This window comes from Acanthisitta chloris, unplaced genomic scaffold (assembly GCF_000695815.1).
Source record: "Acanthisitta chloris isolate BGI_N310 unplaced genomic scaffold, ASM69581v1 scaffold4911, whole genome shotgun sequence".
Classification (NCBI taxonomy): domain Eukaryota; kingdom Metazoa; phylum Chordata; class Aves; order Passeriformes; family Acanthisittidae; genus Acanthisitta; species Acanthisitta chloris.
Window position 1 is genome coordinate 135,060 of NW_008656371.1, and position 19,633 is coordinate 154,692.

Here is a 19,633-nt window from a genome sequence, read left to right on the forward strand (position 1 = left end):
AAGCTGGCGGAGGAATGTCCTTACCTTGTAGAATATTTAACTATCAGAATGGCAAATTAAACTTGGAAAAGAAAAAAAAAGGAAAAAAAGGAAAAAAATCCGTGCCCTCTCTACACTCACAAATTTCACTCCCTCCCACAGTATGTTTTCCACCTTGATATTAACTGAATCAATGCTGAAACTCAAAGTAGGTTAGAAAAGCTTTAAGGAAAGGGGAGAGAGGATGGGTACACAGCACAGTAGTTCGTTATGAACAGTTTGGGAACCAACAAGGTAAGCCACCTTTCACAGGGGTTTTGAATCCTTCAAAGCAGACATATCTAATTTCAGGATGGGGGAGCTATGTCGTAGGAAGACATCGAGTTGGATTACAATGGTCCCTGGAAACAATAGTTCCAACATTTTCTGGTTTGTTTTACGTCAGATTTATAGAGCAGCAATAAAATAAATCAAAACAATGTTTAAGTGTGAATGTGAGGAACTGCTCAAACAAGGGAATTCCAAACAACAATACCTACTTCCAGAGTGGGTGTGCACAAATGGAAAAAGAAAGATGCAGAAAACTCCCTTTTACGTGGTCTCATTATTTATGGATAAAATTATTTTTAGTTATTGTGCTACCAAATTCCTAAGCATCTTTGAGCTAGCGGAAGGGCTTATCAAAGAGCACAGCCTGGTTCATGTCAAAAGCAGGAAGCGATGATTAACTGTTACAAAATATAAAAAGCATTCCATTACACTCCTCATTTGGTCACAAGGCTGCTTCAAACAACCCTAAAAACTCATGCTCAAATATGATCAGAAACAGAACTCCAGCTCTGTGGCAGGGCAGATCTTTTACATGAAGCAGCATAAGGCATAGCATCTGCTTATTAAGGCACTAAGTACACTTCACAAGCATAATTGGTTTATTTAGCCTATGATCATTCTGCAGTAATATTCCTCCCTTAAAAATCTGAGGTCTAAATTCTCTTGGAAAAATAGCTGTGCACTGAAACTTTAAGGAATACTTGGCTGTGCTATTACACATACTACCCATCTGTCCAAATTTCACTGATTCTCTCTACAGTAAAGAATATACACAAAACAACCCATAATAACGTTTGCTTGCATGTACACATGGGACTGGATAGCTGTTGACAATAGATCAGCATAGACACAACTGAAATAAATGTGAATGCAGACAGCCAAGTTTCAACAAAAACATGTACTTACTACAGTCTGGACTTTATCTTCCATATCAGCCACAGTGCAATCCTAAAAGTAAAAGAACAAAAGCCCTACATTAACCAGTAAACACATCATCTCTGACAACTCTGCAGAACTGCCACTTTAACCTCGAACAGAAATAGAGTTCTTCATGCTGCAAGGATTAATCAGATTAGTTTCATCCAGTAGGGCTCAAATGTACTGTTAAACAACTGTTTTCTGGGCCTGGTAGAAAGCAATAATAAACCTTGAAAAGTAGGAGAACATAGGATTCAATTACAGCAGCTGACTTTTCCAGAAAAGTAGAACCCTACACAATAAAACTAGACTCTCAGAAGGCTGGCACACGACTTTGCCTTACACTGATAAAACCGGACTCAGGTGCTCCCTTGTCCCAGGCATCAAAATGGATCTAAAACATATTGTTAAAAATAGAATGGAAAGTGTTGGGTTTTTTAAAGTATGCTATCGATGACATTCCTGAAGGCCAGAGGACGGCACACAAAGCATTCTTTACACAGCCCAGGTACAAAAGTCTTTGAACTGAAACAAGTTCATGTAACAAACTACAGAAGTCGTCATTGTTTTCTGCAAGAAAAGCTGAAGTAGAGAATGGTATTAGATTCTCAGATTAAAAAGTTAAAACAGCAACTAAATAATGAAACAAGATTTACGGTAGCTACAAGGAGAAAACTCCCAAGCATTTTAACAAGCTTAAATTTCAAGATATTAGCCCTTGACATTTCTATTGGGTTTGCACGGCAAGATTTTGGTAACGGGGATGCTATAGGTGTGGCTTCTGAAAGAAGCTGCTGGAAGCTTCCCCTGTGTCCTATGGAGCCAGTGCCAGCAGACTTCAAGATGGACCCACTGCTGACCATGGCTGAGCTGATCAGCAATGGTGGCAGCACCTCTGGGATAACAGGTTTAAGAGTGGAAAAAAAAAGCCCCAGTTGCATCAGGAGAGAAGTGTGAGAATCTGTGAGAGAAACAACTCCCCAGACACCAAGCCCGAGAGAGGCTGTCCCCCTGCAGCCCATGGAGATCTGCAGCAGAGCAGAGATCCACCTGCAGCCCACAGAGGACCCCACAGGTCCTTTAGGCAGGTGGATGCCTAAAGGAGTCTGTGACCGCATGGGAAGCCCACCTTGGAGCAGTTAGTTCCTGAAGGACTGCACGCAGTGGAAGGGACCCACACTGGAGCAGTTCATGAAGAACTGCAGCTGTGGAAAGCACATATGTTGGAGCAGTTTGTGCAAGACTGTCTCCTGCTCTTCTCTGCTAAATACATCTGCATGCATCAATAGCAAACATCACCTAGCATCATGCAGCTCAGCCGCTCAAACTGCAAAGTCTTTCTGCTCCTCTTCATTTACGCTGATAATTATTCTAACCTTAAAGTTTGCCATAGAACTTTTAGTGGAGCAAACTCTGGTGCTTGAATCTATATAGCTATCATTAAAATCAACTGGAATCTTTTTGCATTTGCCTTTATTACTCACAGACTTTTACACAGCCACACTGGTTCCATGAGAGCCACTTTGGTTTCTTCTCCACTATTAGAACTAACTATTTGTTCCTATACTCTATTCCCTAATAAGAAATACTTTTGAAGTCAAAAAACCAACCTAAAGACTTTCAATTGTATCTCTCTTTTCCACACCAGTGGACTGCTTCAGTCTGTTCTAGTATATATGTGCCATGTCCTAGCACAAAATAGTACTGCTTCTTTCCCCATTTTTCACATGCACCAATCCCATTCTTTATTATAGCTCATATCAAATTGGCAGAGAAGTACTCTGATGCTTTTCAAAAGGCCAGGGTTGTATTCAGCAACTTCCATTCCCTTACCATCAAAGGCTGATTTAAATGAAAGTTTAGACACCATTTTTAGTAGTTTTATTAATACAGTTCAGCAATCTCATATCTCAGTTCCTGTAGCACTCCCAGGTGAACACCATCTGCTGCTAGAAATGCTTACTGTTCTTCTGCACAATCTGCAAATCTGTAGCTGTAAATCGCTGACTTTGTGCAATTGTACATGCAGTGCCCAAACAAGAAGGGCATCCAGCAGGAGGCCAAACCTGTGCACCTTAGAACTTACAGTACCCAGACACTATCCTTTCACAATGATACAACTGATATAATTGTGTGTCATCATAGCCTGACAACTCACAGGATGTTTCTGTCCTTTGACATCATCCCTTCAACATGGAATCACACATGTCATGGGATGGCCTTCAGAGTTTGAACAATAAATGGCCACAGGGTAATGGTTATGAGCAAATTTGGCTGTAACTCAAGTGTGCACACACTGCTTCACAGCCAAAGCAGAGGCACACTCAGAACAGTTTCAAAAGACAAGCAGCATTATTCAGAGAGCAAAAATATGCCATTTGCCAGGACTGCCACAGTTGCTATGTGTCCTATTAGCTACTATCTCTACAAGTACTCATCACACAGCTGATAAATTCAAGTTTTGAAAAATACTGTGGTTTAGCACTAGGCAAAAGTGTAGGCAGCAGGAGCCTGGCTAGCAGGATTTGCATCATAAAGGTGGCAGCTCCTTCCATAACATGGAACATTGCCCATCTGACGGCTAAAACACTCTGTATGGGACAAGACCTGAGGAGTCTGCAAGCATAGGTGTAAAAACAAATGAAGTAATTTTATATTTTTTTTTTACAGTTAGCACCAATAACTGTTTTTCAACATGTTGTTTAGAACATGAAAAATCTTAGTATGCAGACCAACTATTTAAATAACTAACTCTCTTTCTAGTAAAGCACAAGAAAGTCTGAGTAGCCTTTAAACTGCAGGCACTTAAGATATATCCAGCAACAGCAAAATTGGTAATTAAATGGTGGAGCAAGTGGAACAACAGAAAACTCACCACAACTCAGCAAAATGGACAGCTAAATCTGACCTTCATGGACCTTCAAAGTCTCAAATAAGCTCTCATTTCCAAATCTGCCTGTCATTAGCACTCAGAGAACACGTTACTTCCCCAAACACTGCCACCCCCCTTCCTTCCCTTTTGGAAAGCAAAGAGGAAAAGAAATCAGCTGACCTTTTGAACAGTAGTAGTGAGGTCCAAGCAGAGCTGAATGATTCTGTTCTTCATTGATGAAAAGTCAGCAATACCTGTAAATGGGGTCCTGCAACAAGAGAAAATTCCCCTTAGGTTGAAGGGACTGGCCTTCTTCCATCCTACCTTATCAGCAAGAAAGAGCATATGAGAGTAAGCACTGCAACTCTGACATTCACACAGGTGTGAGGATACACATACGCATTACAACATAAGCATTCCTGACTGCATGGTGCTGCTCCATCCTTGCACCAAAACTGGTAAATGTCTAGACCTGTGGTAAGCAAGTTCAGAAAGCAGAACCAGAACAAACGGTTAGCTTTAAAAAGTACAGTTCTCTCAGCTGCAAACCCAAGTCAAATCACACTGTGTTGTAAAAATCACACCCTTGTGTTTGACAGTGAGTAGATGTGTAACTTTCTCACTGGGCAAAGAAAAAAAACCAATTCTCTAAAAGACAAATGGATTTTCACATTCTACAAACAGAGGTGCAGTGAGACTTCGAGAAGACTCATTATAGGCAGGGCAGCTTTAGAGCCTGTAACCCCACCTCAGACCCTCCAGACATCTGCAAGAGCTAGAAAAGGGGTGAGAAGTAACCCCAGCAGGTTTGGAAACAGACAAGTCAACAATCTTTCTGATGGTGAGTTGCAGAAGAAATTTAGGGTGAGCTGCCAGCAACAGGGTGAGAGAAGAGGACCAGGCAAGAGGGTTAAGCTGTTAATGTCACTGCCTGGACACTAACCAATTCCTTTCATGAGAACAGGGATAATAAAGGATAAAATTCCTCCTTGCTGCTGATCCATATGCAGTTCTCATCCTAACTTTCCTTGTCAGAAAAGCTAAGAAGGGGTTTGAGAATTTATGTTCATCTGTTATCATGGACAGCATCCCTGCCAGCACCTGACCCGCTACAGTTGTCACAAAACAACTGTGGCTCTTTTCAGACAAAAAAAGGATTAAAGAAGAAAAACAAAAAGAAAACAAAACAGGCAGAAGGAGAATCTCTCCCACTGGTCAGTTTTCAAATCACATAGCTAAGGCTATGATTTCAGAACATTAAAGATTCTTTTAGAAAGGGACCTCTCAATGACAAGTAATTTAGAATGTGGGAAGGAGAGAAGTCACATGTATGAGAAACTGACCTCAAAGGGAAGACTCCTGCTTTTATAAATACCAGTTTGTGTGCAATTTTAACAATTTTACTGGTTTTAACAAGAGCAGAATTGCAAGAACAGACACCCAAGATTAAATTTGTGCACTAGAGGCCTTCTGACAACACCAAAAAAGGAGTGAGATCAAGAAGATCTTCATACCCAAGCATCTAGAAATTGCCTTACAAAGAGAAGCAAATCATTAGAGCAGTAAATTAAAACAAAGATTTTATTCTTACCTGTCCAACCATGCAAGCAAGGCTTTAGCAGCACCAATAAGCTCTACCACAGAAGTAAGAAATTCATTGGGGGGCTTGCGAGAGGTATTTCCATCATAATTTGAACTTTTCCTACGGCTGCTGATGTAATTTTGCAGATTGTTGGACGATGCTCGCAACTTGAGAACCAGGTTCTTCATATTGTCTGTTTCAAGGCCATAGTTCTGCAAGAAATATTATTAAGCTTGATAAATCTCCTTGTTGAGTTCTCCTATTTATTATACCAAACTCATATGGGATGAAAAGTCTGAGGATTTGCACAATTTTCTTCTGGGTTTTTTTGGAAAAAATACCTTCTATTATTTGTTCTACACTACAGTCACCAAAGAATCCTTTTGTGGCTGACAAACCCCCTCAGTTTCTGATATTAATGAGATTTGAGGACACTTCTCAAGTGGAATTAAATCCCAGTGTCCTAATAGATGCCATTTACTTGTAACAGGATTGTTTGTCTTCTTGCTAAAGAAAAGCAAACACTGTTTTTTCTTAAAATGTCTTCTATATTGTGGTACATAAACACTGAAGTAACATTTCATTCACAAATAAAGATAAGTTAAATCTGGCAAAAGATAAAAACAACAACAGGAAGCAAATGTCATTTTGCAATCAAAAGCTTGAGTAAATATTTGGATTACAAATTTTTAGTAACTGTGCTCCTCTGACTACAGCAGTGCAATTACTTGCAAGTTTGAGGACAGAGTTAACACTACACATAGTAATTAAAACCATTTTTAGACATCATATTTTTCATTCAACAGCATCTTTACAAAATTTACACAACCTATAACAAGTATCTAAGTCTTGCCCATAACTTCAACTTTATAAATTCAAATACAACCAAACCATATTCTATAAGATTAAAACACAACTGTTTAACACAACAATCATCTCGTTCTAAACACGTCAGAAATGCTATACTACATTTCTTCTGAAGGCAACTCGATTTTATAATCAAGAATTTCTTCTTTTTGATATCAGTGTGCAAATGTTTGAATTATGCAGCAGTATGTAGCTATCTTTGCCTTTATGAGTTAGCCTGACTTGTAAAACCTCTGTGGGTATCTTCTGAAATTTACTCCCAGGCAAGGCTTAGCTCTTTTAGAATGAAAAATCCTATTTTTCTTAAGAAAAAGGGGGGGAAAAACCACTTAAATCACACCACCAAAACAAAAACCCCACCAAAACAAAAACCCACACACAAACCCACAAAGAAAGTCCTGCCTTTATTCTTTTGTTGCTGCAGATTCTTGCAACCAATCTCCAAGTTCCATAGTTTAGCCAGCTATACTATCTACTGTTCCTCCTCTCCCACTCAAAAACCTAAACCAACTAAAACAAAAATTTAATTCCATTCAATTCCAGGTTTCCAGGGCTTGCCAATACCTGCAACTCAGGATCACAGCAATACCCAGGCTGAAGGGGAGTTCCAGAAGTCTCAGACCAACCTCCTGCTCACAGCAGGCTCAGCTGTGAGCTCAGAGCGGCTTGTTCAGGATTTTATTCTGTCAGGTCTTGAAAACGTCCAAGGACAGAGACTACACCTTTCTGGGCAGCCTGATCTACTGTCTGACTGTCCTTAAGAATAAGAAACTGTTGCCTTATGTCCAGCCTGCACTTCTTATTTCAACTTCTGCCCAAAGTGTCTCATCCTCCTGCCATGCACAGCCCAGCTCTCTCATTCTGCTGTTTCCCCACCAATGGATCTGCTGTTGGGTCTCCCTGGAGGCATCTCTTCCCGAGGCTGAAGAAGTCCCAGACTTCACATGGGCAAGTGCTCCAGCCCTGACAAACTGGACAGCACTCCAGTGAGCTTGCGCTGGCTTCTCCACATCTTTTTTGTACTTGGGGGCAGGGGGCACACGCAGACTACTGAGTGACAAGTAGGGTAATAATTACTTCCCTCCTTCTGCCATTAATGCACACCAGGATGCTGCCAGGGCACACTGCTGGCTTGTGGCTCCATTCCCTCCGCAGTCAAGCATCCATTAAAGAGGCTGGAATATTTTAGATTAAATAATTCACAAAAGATGAGACAGAGCCTTTGATCCAAAGAAACACATCAGCTTATGGAGAGGTTTCAGCTACTGAGCTACCTTTAATACATTACTACCTCATATGGATAAGATCCCAGTGGGTGTAAGTTACACAAGAGCCTCTCTCCTCGCCCCTCAGGGCTTCTGGCAAGGAAGTACCCTTAAAATGCAGCCAGGAATAAGAGTTGAGAGGATATGTCCAATTGTAAAAAATGCCACTGTTGCAACAGCAAAGGATATCCTCAAATTTTCCAGGATCATAGAAAGGGAAAGATTTGGATTACTAAACAACATGAAATTACTTGCACACTGTCACGTGTGAACTTACCACCTTTTAATTTTAAAAACAACAATGAAAAGAACACCAACTACAAGAGCATCATTCTGATGTATTTCTTGTAGTTAAGTACATTTGCAGATGTACGGGTTCCAGCTCATAAATGCAACTGGTCTCTCCAACAGACTATCAAGAGCACACCACAGCCAAGCTCTAACAGTCACTGCGTTAAGCTCTCCTACTACTTCCCCCAAAGAGTCTACTGAGTGCACCAGAGATATCTAAACCTGTGCTCTAGGAAAGGTCCTGGCTAAGCACTATGCCTATCCAGCACGAAGAGGAGGATGCAGCTCTTCAGTACCAGGAAATCAAATTATCCAACTATGGAAAAGCCCTGAGGTGTGAACTTCCCAGGAACAACGGGTCATCACAACCCATCACCTCTCCTCACCCATTTGCTCTAATACACAGAAAGCATTGTGTCACTTCACCAGATACAGCAATGCTACTATCCAAGCTGTCACTGTCTTGACCACCTCATACACCACCTCCTATTCCTGCTCTTTCTCTGCCCCTTCACTTTCAGCATCCAGTCTATGGGGAGGGCTAGTTTGGGGAACTAAAACATTCAAAGAAATCTAATCCCTTTTTATCGTAGTGTGGTTTAGCTCCCTGAAGTAGTTCACATCAGGGTCAGGTGAGCACAAGCATAAAAGATCACTAATCAGAGGACAGGACTGGGTGGAGGCAGCAGCTGACTTGGATTAATTTGTCACAGAACTGTAGCCCCAGTTCAGGACAGATAGGAATTTTGATATTGTGGCAGCACACCAAACACCTTTCACAGTGACACACAGTTGAAGAGCAGAGCTTATCAGGCTTTTCTTGAAGTACTTCTACAGGACTGATGCCACAATGTTTAAGAAATTATTATTTAAGCAACCAAAAGGTTTTAGATGTTGCTCATGAACCAAAGAACAGGTTACATTTTCCTATTGCTCCCGATTTAAAACATCAAAGTTGCTTTAATCAAAACACAGGCTGAAGCCAGCGGTCAAGAGCACCCACTGTCAAACATTCCCATGCTGTTACTCATTAACCTGGGCAACCACACGCAGGGCTAGAGAGGCAGCACCCACACGTGCAGGAGAGAGCACATGAGCATAACAGCATGCTCTTTCTAAACTCCATGATATTTCATGAGAAATACATTGACCAACTAATAGTCCAAAGTCAGGCAGCCACAAACACTGTAAAAAAAAAAAAATCAGCCAATGGAAGTCAAAAGAGCACAGCAGTTGTGTCAGAGCTGATTTGGGCTGATGCAGAGCTCTGCCACTGCCCAGGGACAGCAATCCCTTCCCGACGTTCACGTGGCATAGTGCGGTGAGCTGGATCTGCTGGCTGGTCCAACTGGAAACCTGCTCGGAAGGGGATGGGAGGTGGGATCAATAAAACCAGACTGAATGCCTACTCAGAAGCTGATCTATCTCACTGCACGCCTATAGAAATACCAGAGTTAACATAAGGTACTGTCACAGTCACTCATTCTTACACTTTTTTCTTTTTAACAAAAATGCAGTATAAAGAATACTTTGGAGTCACAAATTTCCTAATAAACAGAACTAAATTTGAGACCATTAGAAAACTGAAATCTTATGAGGCAGTGCACAGATGTCCTTTGATAAGATTAGCCACTCAAAGATAAGTCATGATACATGCGTGTTTTCTTTTACGTTATGATGTATTTTGTTGCACTGCAAATATACTGGCAGAACATTACTACCAGTGAAATTATCAAAGGTATGACTATGCTCTTTTAGCTCTGTGGCTTGCTTCTTTGGAGGTTTGTTGGGGTTTTTTAAGAATGGTTAAAATCAGTATTGTGTTCATTGTAACCTCAAGAAAAATCCACTGCTTTTTTTGCTTCCAAACTGTCCCACCATAGAGTGGAGGAAAATATTCAGAAATCAAATCCAAAGAACACATTAAAATCAAAATTATTTGCATCATTTCCTTTTAGTGCTTGCATTGTTATCTCCACATTAAGCCCCCAAAAGCTTGTTTTCTGGATCCCTGTCCCTGCTTTCGTGGTTTAAAAAGCATAGTTATGCATACGTTTTCCCCCTTCCCAAAATACTTTGGTCAACTAAGAAATGTCTTTTTTCATCCCTTTTCCCAACCAAGCAAATACTACTGACAAAAAGATGGAGGCATTCCCCTCTGGGGAGTTCAGTTTCTTTGATATACCCTCTAAATTCCTCAAATAAAAGTCTTCACCACCTGTCTAGAAAACTCTATTTGAGCAGCTTGAGAGCAACATAAATGTGTGCTCAGAGGAAACCTTCACTTTTTATCCCAGTCCACACACTCTCCTGCTGCTATAAGGAGATGAGGGAACACTGCTTCAACACCAAAGCAGCAGAGAAAAAAGTATCAATTTCTCTCTCACACTATAACTTGCAGACATATTTTCAGCTTGGCACTGCCACAAATAGTACACAACCCTTATAAAAACTAAATAAAAAACCAGGTGTATTTGGTGTCCTTTCTCAACGGCTACCTTCACACTATTTTTGTAACTGATCTACTAAAGCTGGAACAGAAGTCTGTATGGTGATTGCCTGAAAAGAGCTGCTGTAGGAGAAAGATGTTCCAAAGACACCTGCCTCTGCCTTTAGAGCTGCAAGTGTTCTTCTTGTGTGAGCAAAGCAAAGCACTGATATGAAGGAAGCTCAGCTGGAAAATTGCCAAGGCAGAACTAGATAAAAAGGGAAGTTCTTCTTTAGAACTCCAGGACTGGGGAACCACCAAAACCCCCACCTCAGCCTGTATCTGCCAAGAACGACAACTTTCAAAACGTGACCTCAGGCTGGCCCAGCCAATGCCTCATTTCCACAGGGCGAGCTAATAGCATGGTGGGGAGGAAAGGGAGGGGAAAAAAAAAATCTAAAAGAGATAAAGCAAAAAAAACTAGTTCCTTTGCTTTGAAGGCCCCAAAAGTTAGGGAAATGTCACCATATGCACATGTACATACTCAAAACATCCACTAAGTGATATCAATAAACATTACCACTTTCAAAGAACTAATACAGGTGGAACCAGGAAACCTTGATTCTCTCATACAAAAAGAGACAGCAAAATTAAAAATTGGCTGTCACTAGAATTTAGTGTCCCCTTGGAAACAAAATCAATAGTGATTTTATACAATTCCAAAGACTCAAGGGAAGGGACATCAAGAAGGCGGCAAAGGGCATACCTAAAATACAGAAATTCTCCCTCCTACCTCTTAGAAAGGGAACAAGGACATTTCAGCTGTAATATGTAATATCTGTCTAATACATTAACTTGAGCTGTATTTCACAAAGGATTTCCAGAAATGGGTCTGAGGTCAAAACTTTTGTCTGCAAAGGAAATTAGAAGGAAATTGTAGGAGATAAAACACAGCTTTAGGTTCTGGCAGTTGTCCAGCTTTGTTCACTTTATTCTAATATTTTTAAAAGAAGAAAAAAGTGCCTTTGGGGGACTGCCACATAGATTACTTCAGTCAGGACTGTATATAGCCCACAGTACATTTACTAACTCACCAGGCACCTTCACTTGCCCAACAGACTATCTCCTCCCACAATATGAATGGCACTTCACTCTAGTTACATTCTTCTATTAGATTTTCAAGTTAGATGTTACAAATTTTTGATAGATCAAATACAGAAAGGAAATAAGAGCAAATGTAAGCGCAACTCTTGGGACACACTTCAGAGTGTATGAAGAGATTTCATTAAACATGCTTCTTTCAGTACAGGCTATCCAATTTATTACTGGTTATGGAGTTGGAACAATCCTTGTAGCAACTCTCTGCACATATCGCACAGGCAATAAAGACTTTCCATTTTAAGAGGAGTATGCTCAGTGCTGCAAGCCTTGCCTAATGATGGGCCAGTGCTGGCCAAGAAATCATCAGGCAGGCTTTCCCACCCTGCCCCCTAATGTAATTATATATACCTCTGGTGCTCATTCATTGTGTTACATCAAACATCTTCAACACTGTGTCCAAACTATGGCTTTTAAATAAAGCCTGCCCTAACAAAACAATCCAAAACATATTTATTTTTTCAGAGTGTTTGTTTTAAAAGTACCTGCAGTTAGATACCAGGAGTAAGACAAAGGAACAGCTTAAGTCCTGAATCTAATGAGTGTTCGACTAGACTGTAACCGAGGTAGCAAAAATCACTCAAGAATTAATTTGTCTTCATTTCATATGCTCGCTACAAAATTGCTCTAAACTTGTTTCACTTTAACAGTATGTCTTCTATCTTCTAAGACAAATTCACTCTACTCTAGTAATTTTAATCACTCAGTTCACTAAAAGGAGTCACAAGACCTAACAATGCCACTCAGACAACTTCTTCCTTTAGAAGTGCCGCCAAATGAATTCAAGTTGCCTCTTATCACAAAAACATTAAAGAGCTATAAATACAAAACTTGCAAGAATTAAACAAATAGCTATGTTTTCATTTACCATGACTTGTAACAGAAAGCAAGAGACAAAGGTATTCTGGTTTCATCGGACTCGCCTTGGTTATTAACCCCAAAAAGGAATTCTGTCTTTCTTTATCTGTTCACCACTTAACTAACCAGTGCACACAGGAGATCCACAGCCTCTAGAACCAGTTCCTGGTGTCCAATCCGTGAGATTCCCAAGTCTTCAAGGTCTTGGTGAGATATCTGTAACAGCTGTTCACCATTTATCTTCTCCCGCTCAAATTTATGGACATACTGCTGCAGGCAATCATCCAGGCCTGCCAAAACACAAAAGAGAGAGAAGGGGACAAGGTTAGAAACTTGTCTTTTCTTCCCCTTCTTCACAATCAAACCCAGAAAGAAACAAAAAAACATCCGCCATCCTGCAAAAGGCAGAAATTGCAAGTTCACACATTATACAATCCCAAATTATGAAAGAAACTTGCAGTGTGACTGAGGCTGTAGCACAAGGGTACAGAAACAGTACACACAAGTTATGTGCATCTTTAGGTTATTTAAGTCAACGCATAACCTGCTTGCTCCTTATGGATCAAGCTCAGCAGGTAAGAATGTGTCTTTGGTGTCTGCATGGGCAAAGTGACTACGGGACATGCACAGACTCAGCTGTCAAGGTAACCCAAACAGCTGATGGTCATTCAAAGCAACAACAACAAAATATAACAACTGATCAAAAAAAAAAAAAAAAAAAAAAATCCAAGGCAAGGCAAGAACAAAGATCTTGCCCAAAGCCTAGTGTGCTGGTCTTGCCTGGGAAGGAGTTAAACCATGACAACCTAGTTAAACAAGCAAAGAAGCAAAAGCAGTTCCCCATCCACTTAAATATAAGGGGGCTGAAAGAATGATGAGAGGAAAATGGAAAAATCAAAGGCAAAACAATCAAAATTATGTTTGGCTCAAGTCTCATTATTCCCTTGATTTATGAGACCCTGCAGCTTCCTGAAGCAGACATTTCTTCCCCTTGCTAAGGATCAACAACACACACCAATAAGAAATCTAATTCATTTTTCTATCTAGAAGTATTTTTAAAACAGTTGAGAGTATTTTGTCCCAGCAATATCCCCCAAATGCTCACTTTAAAATGTGATTCTATTCTTCTGTTCTCTAGAGTAGGTTTTCCCCAGTGATTACAGAAAGGGTTTCTGGTTTTGATCTTATTTAACTAAACTTCATGTGTTAATCCTGTTTTCTTGTGTATTCTGCTCATTTCCTCTGTCATTAAAGATCCTGTGAGCAGCAACAATCTGGGGAGGAAATTTGGATGGATGTGTTATTTTAAAGATGACACAGCACTCTTGATGCTCTGTTCCTCTTCAACATGCTGGCTAGAGCAAACAGAACAGCCCCTTTTATAGAAATATACAACATTCATTGAAAACAGTTGACATGAGCAAAAATTCAGATTATACTTTCAGCATCTACTTTGTATCATCCACAATAGGTACATTGTTTCACCATTCAGGGTTTTTTAAAAACTGAACCTTTAGCTCTACAAAGGATGTTTATCCACTATGCTGGTTTAAAAGGAAACCATTGAGATGGACAGGAAGTCAAACGCAGCAGATGAGAAACACGAACAGCATCCTGAACTACAAAGAAACGAGCCAAAAGACCAGCACTCAGTTCTTCCACTCATGGAGCTGCAGTAGCAGCCTAGAAAACAAGCACTCCCAGCACACTCTACTGCCAAGAAAACACTCGACAGAAATCACAAGGGGGTTTCTGTGAGTCACATGAAACTTACATCATATCAGCAGCAGAGCAATCACTGCTCCCCTGCCGCGCCGGGTCACAGCAGATCTGCAGATGCTGGACTCTCCAAGGCACAGGCTGACTTGACACACATCCCTTGCCTTTTCAACACTCACCCAGAAGCAAGTAAGACAGGCACCCCTTTACAAGACCCGGGCTAGCTTAATTATTGCACTAAATCAACATCTGGCTGAACAATCTTGACTCCTCCCCAGGCAGCACTACCAGCGTGCACAGCTTGATTTTTAAGCATAATTATGAATGAGAAATCCTGCCATGCAAGATGAGCAGAGTCTCCCAGGGCTACAGTTGTTTGGGGTACACTCTTGTTCCTTCCCATCTGTCTTGGCAAAACTGCAGAATTTTGAAAATTGAGCCCAGTGTTCTCTTTCCCACAGGCACTAAATTCTCCCTTAAGCTATGCAAACTCTTTTCCCAGGAAAAATAATAAAAATATCTGGCCTTCATTGTTTAACAATTTATTTTTTCAAAACAAATTCTCAACCAAGGCTGACATACAGTGTGCATATTTGGCATTCCCAATTTTTACTGCTGCCTTGCAGACCACTGTTTCCCATCATTTGCCATTGTAAGCCCACAGCTTCCATTACAAATTACATAAACACCTAAAACACATCACGACATTCAATATACAGTGAAGTTTTTAAGTTTGATGCAGTGTTGCTTTTGCCTACTATGCTTTCTGTGTGTGGACTCAACTTTCTAAATCCTCATTCTATGCTAAAACATGGGGACTCACAAATGTATATATTCTGCCCAAAAAATACAGCTACAGCTTTCAGTTTGTCTGTGCTTCTTTTAATTCATGCCTGTTCTTGGAAGTTCTATTAAACCTTCAACAGCTACCTCAAATATTTTTTTCAGTAAGAGTTCTTAAAAACAATACTTTTACAATCACACCATAAGATTATATTTTATAAAATAAAATATTACAACACAGCACAAATATTGACTCAAAATAGCCAACACAGTGCACAGCCACTCAGCTAGACATGTATTTAAGTTTAAGTGACCAAAAATATGCAAACCATTAAGTGAAGACAGATCCACACACCCATGGCACTGATCGTTTAAAATGAGCTTACTAACATTAATTATTTTTTTTTTTAAACTAAGAAACATATGGGAAAATATTAAACATCTTAACTGAGACTGCAACCAAATTTATTGCCTGTTGTTTAATTTTCTATCATATGAATTACATGTTTAAACATCATATGCAAAACTAGAAAAAATAGCCTATTTCTCCAAGAAGGAAAGGAGAAAGGACTCATAACCTGATTCAATACATTTTAATAATATTTAAGTTTTGAAAGTCAGCATTCAAACACCACTGGTAATCTATATCAACTGGTCATCTTGTCCTTCTTTGAATCATCTGTGTTCTTTCCATGTATTTTCTCCATGAACTTCAGAGCCGTACAGACACTTGGTACTGCCCATTAGCAATGTCTGGATATTTCTGAGAAACTTGGATGAATTAAAAACTAAACAAAAGCAAGTCTACATTACTTAGAAAGACATCTTCTTACTTGCTATGTCAGCTTCAGCAGTACAATATTAGCAGGTTAAAGCAAGAAAGTAGCTTCTTTTTTAAAAAAAAAAATACAATTAAGACCCTGACATTGGAAAAATCTGTATTTATTTCCTCTATCCACTGAAGAGCCCTTCTGAAATCTAATCCATTGATTTTATGCCCAAAGTGTGTTTAAAAATCATTTGTCTCAACTGCATGTGAGAAATCTTTATATTACTTCTGGCATGTACATCAGAACCATGCACAAAAGAAGGTCCTTTCTACTTACATAACCATTCAAGAATGATGGAAGGTGGGAAATCTTACTCAAGTTTTACAGCAGTAGTAGTGATTTTTTGGGGGAGGGACAGGGAGGAGGGAGAGAGACAGAGACTAGTCTAGTTAATATTACTGGTATTGTGTGAACCCTTCTGAGGAACAGGAGTGTAACTTGAACAAAACTCCCTTCCAAATTTTGGCAGGTGTAGAGATGTGCAATAGATCCTAAGAACTGTCTAGACTTTTCTGTCTAAAATAACCACCATGCAAAGCACCCCAGAAGACATTCAATACCTTGCATTCATGCAAAAACATTAGGACAGAGCTTACACTTGCAGATTTGCACTGATACCAATCTCAGTCTATTTCCAAGATTGAGAAAGTTATTTTGTATGGGAACTGAGGGGGGAAATAAAAACAACTTTGAGGGAGTTAAGAGGAACACTTGGATCTAAGCCATAACTATCAGCTTACTATTCAGAAAGAATTAACATTTCTATTGCTAATAGATGTCAGCCATTCAGCAATGACACATCTGACTCCCTGAGAAGGAGATGTGTGTTTTATGAGTAGAGTCATTAAGTAGTTTAATGCTTTTTGCCCAACTTCTGTGTTGGACATGACCAAATAATTTACCTACCATAAAGCAATAAAACCCAGTTAACTATTGTATTACAGCCACAAGTCCAAAACCAGATAACTCACCACCTTTTCTTTTCTCCCACCATCCCACTCTTCCTCACTCCTCACTCTTGTGAGACCACATTCTATATCCTCTAACATGGCAGGGGCAGAGGGGCGTTACCCCAGAGAGAAAGGAAGAGAAAGGGGAGCAGGAACTTGAACAGATTCTCAGGATAGCTCATAAATGTGACACAAGGAAGTGGGAGAAGCACGAGACACTTGAACAGAAGAAGAACTCGTAAGTACAAGACATTTTCCTTCACCTAACACTACCATGGGGATCACTGCTCACTGTCTCAAGGAAATAAAGCCTTATTATTATGATCATGTAATCATCATCTCTCTGTTGGGTGACTAACGAACAGGCAGCACATGGTGTCTCAGGGTAGCATCAAGGTTCAACTACAGCCCTCATACTATTGAGGGGTTCCCTCAAATTTGGATAGCTGTTTAGGTGGGACTGCCAAAGTCTTTTCTGCCTCATCACCTTAAAAATTACCTTCCCACCTAACAAAGTCACTCTTACTCTGATCTCCTCTTCAGGGTCTATTCAGTTGCTGGTTTTAGTATCCAAAGATTCCTTGCATATATCACCTTCAAATGCTTTTCAAAATCATCAGTTCTATGAGAATCTTTGATGTAGTCCATGGTATGTGCCATTATACTATCATTTATATTCCACATCATTTTATAACCATTATTGTGATAGCTTCCTCCCATTATTTCCTCCATTTCCAGGACTAGAGGAAATTAATCAAAGAAAAAGCAGGAGAGAACCAAGGCAGCAAACAAATACTAGAAAGAGTAAAGACTAAAACTACTTCATAAGTGCATGAACCTGAGAAGGCAAAAGAAAGTAAAGAACAAGGGTCTGCAAGGCAGCTGTGAAAAGCTGAAGCAGTTCAGTAGGGCAGGTACAGGGTGAAAAGAAATAAATTGAAAAGTTCAAAGAGAAGAAAACAAATATACAATAGTTTTCTTCAATATAGAACACAGTGGGAAGGTTGTTCTACTGTAACACGACAGATACCATTCTCCTCCTGCAATACTACAGACAAACAGAGCCAGGGATGACTTTAACAAAGGAATTCAAGGTCCTTTAAAAGGACGATAAAAAATAAATACAGAGCAGTCAGTGGAAACTTACTTCAAAAATAATTTTCACCTAGGTAAAAACTGACAATTTTGGATTCACGTGCCTGATTGTTTCTTAGTTATCAAATGTTTCAGGATTCATCTTTCCATAAGTTTTCAAAACAGAAGTTTAGTTATTGATTGATGTAAGCCACTTTTAGGAGCCAGAAAAGAGCTCAAAGGTCTTAGTTTGCCAAGGAAAAACAACAAAAAACTTAAAGAGATCTTTGTATTATTATCTAGTACAAAGATAAAAAGACTTCCTCATTCCATTTTTAACTCCCAAGTAATTTCAGTTACTCATAACACTGCCCCTATCTGAAGTATCAATCACTTAAAAGGGCAAGAACTGCTTACTATCAGCAGCAAAAAATCTGCTTATAAATAATCTGTTTATAAAATAAGTTCTCATGTAGTCAACTGTAAGCAACTCTTCTATGTATCTGTTTAAATATCTGCATCCTAGTTAAGCAGGCACAACCTGCTGCCTCACCAGGCATTAGGTATAGATTTGAGGAGGATAGGCATTACCTAGAACAGCCAGCACAGTACAGAAGTCTCTTGTCTGTCTCTCCCATCACACAGAATGGTACCAGGCAAATTGCTGGGCTCTATTTGCCAGTAGGGATGCAAAGGACAGCTCTCATGAAGGTCACAGCAGGACAGAGGGAAATGGTGAAGTCTTCAACCTTGATAATGAGTGCTTTACTGTTCCCTCTATAATCCCCTCTGACTGACAGTTGCACAGAGGCTTTTACAACATGTTCCTATTTTCAGTACTTCCAACTAATATATTTAGCCTGGAAAAACAGGCTACGTACAGATGTATTCATGTTACTTCAAAATAAATCCATTCATACCATTCAAATCCATACGTAAATCCCTTAGCTTCTTTAGAATACAAAAATGAAAGCTTTGCCTTGTAACTGGTGGGTAAATTTGGGCTGTAAACTATCCTGACTAAAAGATCTACAGAGACTGTGTTGAATCTTTAGTCACTCAGTATAGATGCAATCTCAGACTGACAGGCCTTGCATTATGCTACACTTTTAATCAATCTTCCCTACAAAGCCACTCATTGAGACCATTCTGGCAGTACCCATTATCATGGTCCAGACTGTAAATCTGAGGACAACCATAAGCTTTAACACTTCACAATCATGAAGTATGTTCAGCAAGACTCAAAGCAGCTTGCTGAACCCTTTCAAGACTCCACAAGGCTTGTAAAGCAAGACCTCTCTCTACAAAAGTCAGAAAAACCCACTAAATGTTTTCCTCATGAAATATTATCAGGAAACTAAGTAGACATGGAATAAGAATTACAGAAGAAAATATTTTGGGAAGGAGAAGGACATGATAAAGGACTATAAAGCCACAAGTGGCACAGAGAAAACAGAAAGAAAACTGATTGCATATAGTCTCTTCCAACACAGCAATTACAGAAGGCCAACAAAAGCAAGTATCTAACAGGTCCAAACAAGCACTAAAGGAGTGATTCTTCACACAGCAGTATGCAATGCATGTTCAACATCAATACGGGTTCAGGGAAAGGCAAAGAGCTCATGAAAGGAAGTGCCACAGAAGTCATGTCTGACTCTGAAAGACCCAAACAGAAAAGGCTGAAGGATTGAGGAAGCCTACAGAAGGAAATACAATGTGTCATCTTTCC

At 39.8% G+C, this 19,633-nt stretch overlaps 1 protein-coding gene across 1 annotated transcript in view; it reads right to left on the minus strand.

Moving 5' to 3' along the window:
• CNKSR3 (CNKSR family member 3) overlaps positions 1–12,838 on the minus strand; it is a gene marked incomplete at its 5' end in the record, with an annotated part of 108,671 nt that extends 95,833 nt beyond the window's left edge. The window contains 4 exons of the mRNA XM_009084289.1: positions 1,216–1,257; positions 4,280–4,367; positions 5,691–5,893; positions 12,675–12,838. Coding sequence (XP_009082537.1) covers positions 1,216–1,257; positions 4,280–4,367; positions 5,691–5,893; positions 12,675–12,838 — 497 coding nt within the window. The remainder of the gene's footprint in view (positions 1–1,215; positions 1,258–4,279; positions 4,368–5,690; positions 5,894–12,674) is intronic.
• Between the last annotated feature and the right edge of the window lie 6,795 nt (positions 12,839–19,633).